This window comes from Malus sylvestris, chromosome 5 (assembly GCF_916048215.2).
Source record: "Malus sylvestris chromosome 5, drMalSylv7.2, whole genome shotgun sequence".
Lineage (NCBI taxonomy): Eukaryota > Viridiplantae > Streptophyta > Magnoliopsida > Rosales > Rosaceae > Malus > Malus sylvestris.
In genome coordinates this window covers 45,783,096-45,794,415 of record NC_062264.1, presented here as the reverse complement: position 1 = coordinate 45,794,415, position 11,320 = coordinate 45,783,096, and the positions used below count along the sequence as shown (strand labels likewise).

Here is an 11,320-nt window from a genome sequence, read left to right as displayed (position 1 = left end):
TTCCAGAAGGCATAAGTGAGATTCGCGAAAACTAACGATCACATTTTTGTTGTTTTGGCCTTGATAGAATCTACATGAAGTAACTCAAACTTGTACAAAAGGTAATACCAAAATGCTATAATCCTATCGACACTATGGAACACAAAAATGGATTGACCATTTTTAGTCCCTTGCATTATTTATGCAGTTACTTAAGCTATCGAATGAGAAAATTATCGGAGATCTAGCGCTGAATCTGTACACATCCATCTATGAGTTATCTGATGTCTTATATTCACCCCTTCCGTGCTGCGTGGTAAAGCTCCATATAGTCGAGAGCTGGCTTGTTCCAAGACCAATCTTGCTGCATCACCGTCTTGCACAGCGAGTTAAACCAATCCCGACCATCATACCAAGCGGAGATTGCCCTGAAAAATGCCATTCATGAGTAGTCCAAAGAGAAACAAACTGAACAAACTATATAGGGTATCAAGCCTGTCTTTGGAAAGGCTCTTAAAAGGAACACGAACATTTTTTAAACTTCTGTTTTCGAAAAAAAACTTTAGTTCTCCAATCATCTACGAAAGAACATGTACACACCTATTAAGAGCATAATCGACACCAGCAGCATCAGCTCCATCAAAGCTGAAACCATTTGGCTCGACACCCTGGGCGTTTGCTCTCTCTTTATCATGGTCAACATCAAATACCGTATCATAAAGTCCTATAAAAGATACATTAAGAAATGGACAGTCAATCTTCAACCGAAGTATGTTAAGGTACTTTTGTTTACCAGAAAAAAAATGTCTAAGGTAGTTTGTAGAATCAGTGTAAACATGTCAAATTGCTTAGTAGTCATTAGTCAAGACAAAATATAAACACACTCCTCATCCAAAACTGCCTCATCCGAAACTGATAAGGTAGGTACACACCTCCGGTTTTTCGAACAACAGGTATTGAACCATATCTCATTGCTATGAGTTGGGTGAGACCGCATGGCTCAAAAATTGAAGGAACTAAGATGAAATCAGCACCAGCGTATATCTGTAGGAAAATCCGATAGTCTGTTATTATCACAGTGCAGATGTAAGAGGTCAATATACATAAAATAATAAAACAAAATATAAATTTCACAAGAACAGACCAAATGCGACAGTGGCTCATCGTAAGTCAAACAGAGGCGAGCACGATCAGCATGAGAAGAATGTAACTGATTTGCCAAATTTACAAAATCATTTTGGATACGAGGATCTGGAGCTGAACCAAGCAATACAACCTGCACTCAGTAGTTCCAATTTAATTCAGAATTGGCTTTGGTATACTAAGAAAGGATGGGGGATATGTAAGCTAATGTTTGGAGAAGACATCCATCAAGAACAGTGGTTATGTTAATAATTGAGCCGCGAAAGGGGGGGGAGAGAGATTAAAATAACCTGCCCATTGCGTTCCAAGGTACGCCAAATGGCATGCTTGATGAGATGGATTCCTTTCTGGTGAGTTAAGCGAGTAATAATACCTACTACAGGGAGATCAGCTTTTTTCAGACCAAGCCTTTGTTGCAAGGCTTCCTTGGCAGCTTGTTTGCCTTCAACAACATTTTCAGAAGTATATGATATCTGGAATGATATGCATTGTAAGTGTTAGACACAGTTGTATTGTGAGCAGGTAAGAGAATTTGGCAAACAGTTTAATACTTTTCAAGAAACATATATGAAAAGAAAAACTCAACAGAAGGACTAAAGCGAGGAGCACAAAGAAATATTATTTACTTACAGGAATGAACTTATCATTGTATGGATCCCATATATCTTGGTCAATTCCATTTATTATACCATGAAACTTGTAAAGATGCGGAGCAACTGCAGGATTTCCAGATACCTCCTTAGCATAAGTGTTGGATACCTGAAGATAGAGATGGGTGAGACAGTTGGTAAGATAGAGTTGGAAATTAGAGTTGAAAGGTCTGCTACCAGTATTCACAAGGGCAAAGTATGCTTTAGGACATCGAAAACTGAAAACTTTAGTTAGTTTCAGGAATTTGTAAGTACTTACAGTCGTGGACTTGTCTGAATATGCCACAGCTTTACCAATGAAGGGCGCTCCAAACTCAAGGTTATGAATTGTGAAAACAACCCGAGCTTTACTAAGACCATAATGCATGTAATGATCTTTAAATAACCACGCAACAGGTGCACTAGACCAATCATGGCAATGAATGATATCCTGTCATCATAAAGCACCAATTTCAAATAAATATCCTTAAAATCTGTTAATGAAAATTCAAAACTTTCCATCTGAAAAGAAAATCAAAATCTTCTGCATATACAAGTGTTTACAGAAGATGGATAAAAATTGATTTAGCCCAACACACACACTGATACAAACAAAATCATATACATAGCTCTATTTTTAGTGTAATTGACCTTACTCAACTTGTTTCCAGTAGGCAGTTTTCACTTATCCATATGCGTAAAAATAAACATGCATGTGTAAGAGTAAGCAGTAACATCTCTGCCACACTTCTATGAATTAATTCATTTGTACTAGGTGGCATATAACCTGCATAATCATTTTTGCTATGCTTTCTCCTTTCTTCTACCAAATATGGACTAGTAATTTGAAGACATCTGATGTGCCACTTTTTTCTGTGAAATTAATAAATTCTAAAATAAGCAGTTGGATCATGAGTTGTGTACTCACAGGATGAAATCCACTTTGGAGTAGAAATTCTAGCGCAGCATGGCAAAAGAAACCAAATCTCTCTGCATCATTTTTACAACCATATATGCAACCTGCATGAAAGAATCTGCAAAGAGAAAAGAAATAGAAAGATTTGCTGTAAATAACAAATTGCTGCATCGGGCACAATGGCATTCTGTTTAAAAATCACAGGAGAATCACTTGCCAGATATAAAAAGTGTAATGGATATCAACCATTAAAAAAGAAAACAAAAAGTAGTAAACTTGATAAGTACATTAGAAACACGTGATTTTGAAGGACGTGAAAGAGGAAACTACCCATTTTGAGGCTCCAAAAAGTAGACTGAAACACCTTCCACTTTCCCAAACCAAACTTTTATTTCAGTTCCTCCCCAAGAGAAGCCTCTGTTATACTGAAACTCCTTCACCTGTATCGGAACACAGACGTTTAGCAATTTAGAAACCAAATTATTATGAAGCTAATGTTGAATTAGAACTAAATGCCCTAAACAATAGAATGTTAAAAAGGAAAGAGAAGAAATCTGTGTTTTTTTAAAATAAAATAAAAATCCATTAATCAAGAACATGTACTCACAAAAACCTGAGAGGACTAAATTGTCTCCAAAATAGGCAGGCAAATGCCACATATAACACCTAGAATGAGCATTCTTTTTAACTAAATAACAAATAAATAAAGAAGGAACAAAATACCAATTCTTCATGGCGTAAAGAAAAAGACGGTAAAAGAGCATATGAGATATATGGAATAAGGCAACAGCAGAAAAACTTACATTGCTAAGGTTCAAACAGTCATACTTTGGAAGAATGATGTCGACGTGGTGATTTAAGTCTTGCACAGCTCGTGAGAGACTCGTAACCACATCACCAAGACCTCCAACCTAGAATAGATGTTATGAATAATGTAGCAAAAAAAAGGAATAAACAATATCAGAAGGGTCTACATGTGCAAGCAAGTAAATACTGACAATGTGTATGTTCACAAGCTTGCCTTTGCAATGGGGGCCATTTCAACAGAAATATGCACAATGTTCATTGGTGACTCCTTAACCACTCCTCCAAACACTGGAATGTGGTAATCCATGCCATTTTTGTTGTCAAAAAGTCCACCATCTTCCGTCTCAGAGAAAACAAAGTCCATCATGTATGCATCCAGCGGAACTGAAACTGTTGAGACACACAAACACATGTCAACAAGAAAATTTAACCCCTTATATCGTTCTTATAAAAGGTTTTATATGAACTCAAACTCACCAGTGGTTTTGACATGAGAACCATTCTCTGTAGGTAACATCTTCTGTGGTTGCAATGGACCCTTACGGTGGGTCCAACGGTTAAATGATCCTCTGAACCAAACCTCAGGCTTTCCATTCAGAACTGTGTTGGCAGGATTGTAGAAAACTGTCACCTTGTTACCAGCTTGAACATCAAGAGGCTCAGTGTATACTATATGCTTCTGAGACAGCAAAAACCTTTTGAAAGTTCTTTCCTTCATTTCTGCTTTCATACGAGCTGTTCTTTCAGCCTGCAACAAGAGAAGGAAATGGTACTGGGATCAGTAAGGCCATAAGATAACCGTGAGAAGTTGAATCCCAAATTTTCCAAGATAATGTAGAGATAGGAAATCTCAAGTACCCATTGACACCATTTTAAGGACAATCCAGAAAATCCACACTTTGCATAAACTATAAGCACTAAAAGGACCAACCAGTCAAAACCCTAAGAAGGTCACGTCAAGCGCCTCAATCTAATTGTTTACTTTTCAGTAAGACTGACCTTGGCACGTATTGCCTCCTCCCTTAATCTCCTCTCCTCCTGGAGCTTCTTATATATCTGGTGTTCTTCCTCAACCCAATATAGTTCCTCAGGAATGGATTTTGGAACTATAGCATGGAAATCATGACGGTGATTGTTATCATATAAAACGGCATTCTGGGGTGGTCCATCAGCAAAAACCCAATCCAAGACAATAGCTTGTTCAGGTACAACAACTACAAGAAATAAAGTTGACAACAAGGATGATTTTACAACATGCTATACCATCAACAAACAGAGAATTATGTTTCTCAGATAGGTAAGGGAATGAAAACAAACGATAAGGAATAGCCATCTCCCGCAAATTGTAATATTTAATGTATGTTAGAGGAAGAAAGGACAAGAATACAAAAATGCACATACCATTGGCATACCACCAGTCACCATCCTTTCTCTCAGAGCTAACAAGCCTTTCAACAATTGACAATCCATCCTTCCAACCATTATGCCCCCCATGAATCCATAGTTCCTTAGCATTAGCAAGAGGACCTGAGCCTCGGTTATAGTATAACTTCACCAAGTCCTCGCCCTTAAACTCTTTAGGCTCTATGTACCAAACGTCTTCTACAGACCTTACAGCCTTTTTAATCAACTCTTGCACCATTTGTCGTCTCTTTATGATCTCTGCCTTTGCCTGTGCTCTGTCAGCTTCACTTGCTGCCTTCTCCGCTTCAATTCGCCTCTGCTCTTCTGCCTGCCTTTCCCTCTCAGCTTGCTCCTTCGCAAGTTTCTCTTGTTCTTTACGCTTCTCCTCAAGCAAGAAATCTTCAAATGCAAAGAGGTCCATTCCACCTTCCACAGTTATGCAGAAATCTTTAGCATCATTATTGTCATAAACATTTTGCCCATTAAAGAACACAAAGTCTATTTTATATGACTCTTTAGGAACATGAAACTGGCAAGACCACCAATCCCCTTTGAGTTGTGTTTTGTTCAACCTGAAGGTAAAAGATTTCCAACGCCAGTCATTAAAGGCTCCCATTATTTGAACATCCGGCTCATTGCTTAGGGTTGATATACTTCTATTAAGGAACACTTCTATGTCTTGATCAGGTTTCACCACCTGAGGATAGAAAAATATTTTGTTCCCTCTTGAGAAGTTTTCCTCAGCAAGCCTCGCAATTTCCTCTTTACGCAATTTTTCTTCCCTCTCCAACTTTAACTTTAAAGGATCTTCATTCGTTAACTTTTTATCAGTATCAATGCCTTTATCAGTATCTGAGATGTCATCAAGGGCCTTACCTACACTCCCATTTTCTATCCCTCGAATACCCCTATCAATTGCTGTCTGCTTGCCAACTGAAGATGATTCCTCGACTTTACTACTAGTTTCATCAATTCTTTTTTCGTCAACTTTGCTCTCTTCTGAAGGTTCAACTGCCCATTCTCTTCTGGTGTCAACCCTCGATTGATGTGTTTTCTTATTTTTCCCAGCAAGCTCACTGGATGTCAAAGATGTCATACCCTTTTCGTCCCCAGTATTCCTTTGATTCGTCTTCTGGACGCTAGTTCCTGCCGGGGTTTCTGGCACTAATCCCTTTGAACCAGGAGACACTTTTCTTTGTCTCCTCCTTGAAAACTCTACCAAGTTACAAAGTCAGATTAAGTTAACAATAACAACAAAAACTAAGGTCAAGTAATCAACTGCAAACTAGAAGAGAACAGCACGGCTAACTCACCGGCGGAACTGGCAGTAATTTGGTATGAAACCCCACTTGTCAGGTTTCCTTTGAACCATGAAGAATACTGAAATCAAATGCATTATTAAGAAAAGTTTAGTTTGAGATACAACAGTAATTAAAAAGTTAAATCCACCATAGTTCAGTAATTGCATTCAGAAAAACTGACTGGAAAAGAGTAATTGCATTCAGAAAAACTGACTGGAAAAGCATAACTATCACTACCCAAAAAGTAAAAGTTCTTGTACTTCAAGCCTATCTACAGTAAAATTAAACAAATAGTGAGTACCCACCAAGAAAAAGAATATGAACTTCATCGAAAAAGCTTCCACTTTTACACAATCTCCAATCAAAATCAACACCCCACCAAAAGTATTGGTGAACCAATAATCAAATGCTCAACAAAATTGTACCACAAAGATCAATGAATCCGACAATCCATCTCTCCACAAAAACACAGATTCTTACATGGGTGTGATCAAACTCAATACCAATTCACCAAAAAAAAACCAATGAGAGAAATATCAGAACAACAAAAAGAAAAATCACACATACATACATGTATGTATATAAATTTATATAAAAAATGACTAACCCTTCCATGGGGAGAGAACCCAGTAAAAGGTTGGATCTTTAAGATGCTCCTTCTCGGTTGGAAAAGTCCTCTGCAACTGAGCGGCCTCTGTGCTTGTACGGAAACCTCCATGGCAGAAGAATGTTTGTTCTGCTGCTTCCTTCTTGCTCCTCCGATAACACAAATTATAATCCCCGCTGATCAACCCATCGCGAAGACTGAGCTTATCGGTTAATTAATTAATTAATTAAATATCAAAGATCTTGATTTATATTAGTTAATTAGATTAATATCGGTTTAAGTTAATCATTAAAAAAGCATTCGTGTTAATATGCTGTGCTTTTAGCTGATTTGAGCCACGTGTGTATTGCCAGTGTGTATTAATTAATTAATTAATAGGGGTGTTGAATCTGGACCGTTGGTTTGTGTTCGTTTTGGAGTTTCGGGTGTGAGATGGCAGCAGTTTGGGTAAGGCTTTCGAGAGGCTGTTACCGTGTGAGAGGCTGCCCCAACAGAATTGATGGCGTCCAATAGGGAGTTGCCACATCAGATGCCAACATGTTACGTGACGACAAAATGTTTAAGGAGGGTTTAGTATCTGAATATTCCTTAATAATTGTAATTTGTATTTATTCAACCTTAATTGCTTTTAACGTTACGTAGAGAAGACCACTTGAGATGCTAAAGCAAGGATAAAGGAAAAAAAGCGTGTGCTAAAATCAGTTGTTCACGTACAATCAAGCAATTTTTTATGATTAAGGTACGTAAAATTTACATTTCAGTATTGATGTTAGCATGATGATTACATGTGATAGTGATTTTAGCCGACGGCGTAAACTAGAAATATTCTAAAAAACCTACCAAACATGAGAATAGAACATGATAGGATAACCGCGTGCATGTCTGTCGTGTGTAGCAAGAGAGACAAAGAAAGATGGCGCTTCGTCCCAGACAAAGGAGTTTCTCTCGATGTACAATAATGCGTTTTTGCAAACGCACATCAAATTAAATTTACAAAAAAAACATATCAAATTCAAGTCACAAGAAATTATTTTATACATGCATTCATCAACAAAAGTGTGCAACAACAAGATGAGATTAGAGATAATAAATATTACCTTAATTAATTTGGGAGAAAATGAAATCAGAGATGATGAACTGGTTTTGGAGAGAAAAGAGAGCCAAAGAAGGATGGAGGGGAAGAAGGAATGGCTAAATAGGAAGTGAAACCGAACAATGGGGAAGGGACAAGTGCTTTTCCTTTGGTTGATCTTCAATTCAAAGCTTACAACAAGTGGCTTTTTCGCATTGGGCTTTTCCAAAAGCTGTAATTAATCAGGTCTAAATCTCAAGTGGGACATAGTTTGCCTAATTGACTGAACCGTAAGACATATTTTGCATAATTATTGGCTTATGTCACAAAACTTGACTTATAACTTCAGATTTTCAATCGATTTTATGAAGTTTTGGAAGGTAAAATAAATAGTGAACTAGTATATAAAGGCCATCATAAAGTCAGTTTCGTCCCATCATAAGCTTATTAAGATTCCTCGAAGACATTCTAGAGATGTTATGACGTTCAAAGATCGTTTATAGGTAGTACTATTAGTCTACTATATTCTTATTGATTTTATGTTTTTTAGCTTAAAAATTCAATAAAAATTTCGTTTGTGATGCAGTAAGTGGTAGAACTGCTTCTTTTTTCTTTTTTTTGGGTCAAGGTAGAACAGTTCTTTGAAAAACTTAATTACGTACATACAAAATATTATGAGACCTCCAACACATATGCATTTTTTGAAGCCACTGACTTTACTTTGATGTACCGTTTAACTTGAAAAAATACCGGCCATTGTCATTGTGTAAGAATGTGGGATTCAAGAGTTTATATGATTCATTGCACCTAGATTTTGATTAATGACTAATTCGAAGCTCATTTTCCTTAATCGCTAAAAGACCGTTGCTTCATTTTACCATAAGAACAAAATAAGACCGTTGCTTCATTTTACCATAAGAACAAAATAAGACCGTTGCTTCCCGCCACAAAACTCCTTAAAGGAACTGCCGCCAGGTGCAGAAACAACACACAAATCCTCCTCCACATCAAACTCTCAGTCAATCCCAAATCTCTCATATTTCTCTCAGTCTCAAACTATGAAGCAAAAGCTTGAAGGAACGACGACGACGACAGAGAGACGCGAAGGCTTTCAGAAGTACCTAAAACTAGGAACACTTGCCAAACTTAAAGAGACTCCAAAGTCGGCCTCACATCTCAAAGACATCTTTGTGATGACCTCAAAACTGAGAGCTCTCTCTTACCAACTTCTTCTATCTTCAAGTTCTATAGCCAAAGTGATCATGGGGTTCCTCATTTTTCTCTCCCAACAGTAACCGTCCTTGGTGTTTGCAGCAAAAGAAATTCATCGCAGTGAAACCAGTTTTCTCGAATATTAACGAGCGCTTGTAGTCAGAGTACTATAACATGTCCGATAAGCTATCTTGGCCTCTAAAAAAAGTAACCTTTTGTTTTTGTTTTCTTCATGGTTGTAGTAGACAGAGTTCGGGATTATTTTCAAGATCGTTTATAAGTTTGATTGGAAACCGAAAGACATAGTTGGTCGCGATTAGGAAAGGTTCAAGGTCCGATTCACTCCAATATAACCAGAAAAAGAACGATGCAATGGGTATGAAATCTCAATTTTTTCTAAAGCACTGGTTTTGGTTGATTTGAAAGAAAACCAAAAACAGAAGGGCAACCGCATCAAGCACCAGACAGCTAGCAAATCAAAAATATATAATACAAGAACGCTCGACGAAATATGAATAACGAGAATTCGGATCCTTAATTACATGATTAGCAGTGTTATTAACTATGATGGAGGAAAAATGACATACAATATATAGAAATGTGTGGAATGCTCTCTTTTGTTCCAAAATAAATTGCCCTCTCATTTGTGCACACAAAGTTTATATGCAGCTGAGAATTACAACGGAAGTGTCGAATCTGCAAATTTATGACAGCGCAAGTCAATGTGCAGGAGAAAACAGCCCAACTCAATGTGGAGGAGAAAACAAGTCCCATGTTGTTCTTTTAATCGTCTAGACTAAAGCGTTGGCACCCGAAACAATCTCCAAAATCTCTCCAGTGATTTTTGCCTGGCGCTGCCGGTTGTAGGTCTGCGACAAGGTCTTCTTCAACTCCACCGCGTTATCAGTTGCATTGCTCATAGCAGTCATCCTAGCAGCAAGCTCACTGGCTAGAGACTCCTGCAATGCCCTCAAAAGCTGACTGTTGAGGTATAACGGCAGCAAAGCGTCGAGAATCTGAACCGGATCCTGCTCAAACTGCAAAACAGGCGTGAAATCCACGGTCTGTGTCTTGATGATATCTCTCTCCACTGTCAATTTCCCTTCTTTTGTTGTCAGCCTGAAGAACTCATCATCCGCGGCGTCCACACAAACGCCATTGATGTCACAAATCTCTCCTTTCGGCGAGAGTGGAAGCAGGGTGTGAATCACAGGGTCGGATTTAACCAACGACACAAATTTCGTGTACAAAAGCTCGACTTTGTCGACCTCTTCACTTACGAAAAGGGAGAAAACATCGTCCGCGATGGCCTGTGCTTCTTTGGCAGTTGGGAGGTTGGTTCCCTCGAGGAACTTATCAACCGGAATGTATGGCCGGCGGAGGAAATACGAGTTACCCTTTTTACCGACACTGATGATCGTGAATTCGAGACCAAGAGCCTTCAATTCGGCAATTCTTCTCTCGGCTTTTTTGATGATCATATTGTTGAAACCTCCGCAAAGACCGCGATCCCCGGTTATGACAACGAGAGCAACTTTCTTGACAGGCCTAACTTTGGTCAGAGGAGCATCAATATCTTCCACTTGGAGCTGCTCATTGATGTTGTAAAGAACTTCGACTAGGGTTTCCGAAAAGGGTCTGCCATTAACGACAGCCTCTTGAGCTCGGCGGACTTTGGCGGCTGCCACAAGCTTCATAGCCTCAGTGATCTTCTGCGTGTTCTTCACTGATGAAATACGCTCACGAAGCTCGCGAAGACCGCATTGAACCGGTGTCACGGAGGATGATCGCGAGGCGGGGAGAGAGTTTTGGGAAGGAAGCTGAAGAGGGGCGATGAAGGAGCGGCAGGAGAGGGCGGAGGTGTCAGAAAGTGAGGGCGTTGAGGACGCCCACATTGTCAAATTTGAGCAAGACATGGTGGTTCTAGGTTCTAACGGAGTTTTTGGAGCTCGGAAATGGAGGAACAGGGAAGAAGAAAGAGGTTCTGAAATGTGAGGCTTGGTTTGTGAAGAAGTCTTATCTTCCTGGGTGTAGGACTTCTGGTGAAAGGAGGCAAAGAGTGGGGGAATGAGTGGAGGGTGAGGGGAGGGTTTGGATCAGGTTTTGGGATAAGGATTTTGACCGTTGGTGATCAATTGGGGCAGACATTTGATTCTCATTTTATCATTAGTTCGTAGGTGGGTCCTATCCTACATGGCATGATCTGGGTGGGTGCTCGATCAATAGATTTCACACACTTGAGAAACTCCT

At 38.9% G+C, this 11,320-nt stretch overlaps 2 protein-coding genes across 2 annotated transcripts; both read right to left on the bottom strand.

The window, feature by feature from the left end:
• Window positions 1–7,002, bottom strand: LOC126623875 (starch synthase 3, chloroplastic/amyloplastic-like). The gene is made up of 16 exons (XM_050292855.1): window positions 6,787–7,002; window positions 6,192–6,258; window positions 4,876–6,093; window positions 4,474–4,688; window positions 3,952–4,222; window positions 3,689–3,864; window positions 3,471–3,578; window positions 2,998–3,107; window positions 2,680–2,785; window positions 2,032–2,202; window positions 1,753–1,881; window positions 1,413–1,595; window positions 1,124–1,255; window positions 912–1,023; window positions 580–703; window positions 1–407 (listed from the first exon to the last, which is right to left on the bottom strand). Exons 1-16 carry the CDS (start codon window positions 6,895–6,897, stop codon window positions 275–277), a joined length of 3,366 nt encoding a protein of 1,121 aa, XP_050148812.1. The 5' UTR covers window positions 6,898–7,002; the 3' UTR covers window positions 1–274.
• Window positions 7,003–9,539: 2,537 nt separating this feature from the next.
• LOC126623879 (ATP synthase gamma chain, chloroplastic-like) lies at window positions 9,540–11,180 on the bottom strand. The gene has a single exon (XM_050292858.1). The coding sequence runs from the start codon at window positions 10,984–10,986 to the stop codon at window positions 9,862–9,864; it is 1,125 nt and encodes a 374-aa protein (XP_050148815.1). The 5' UTR covers window positions 10,987–11,180; the 3' UTR covers window positions 9,540–9,861.
• Between the last annotated feature and the right edge of the window lie 140 nt (window positions 11,181–11,320).

What these genes read in the sequence shown, in the direction of transcription:
- LOC126623875 (XM_050292855.1), bottom strand. Translation starts at nt 6,897, where the DNA reads ATGGAGGTTTCCGTACAAGCACAGAGGCCGCTCAGTTGCAGAGGACTT. An exon ending in AGGAGGCAATACGTGCCAAG is followed by an intron (nt 4,223 to 4,473) that starts GTCAGTCTTACT and finishes CTCTTGTTGCAG; the next exon opens with GCTGAAAGAACAGCTCGTAT. An exon ending in GTCGATTATGCTCTTAATAG is followed by an intron (nt 408 to 579) that starts GTGTGTACATGT and finishes GGCATTTTTCAG; the next exon opens with GGCAATCTCCGCTTGGTATG.
- LOC126623879 (XM_050292858.1), bottom strand. Translation starts at nt 10,986, where the DNA reads ATGTCTTGCTCAAATTTGACAATGTGGGCGTCCTCAACGCCCTCACTT.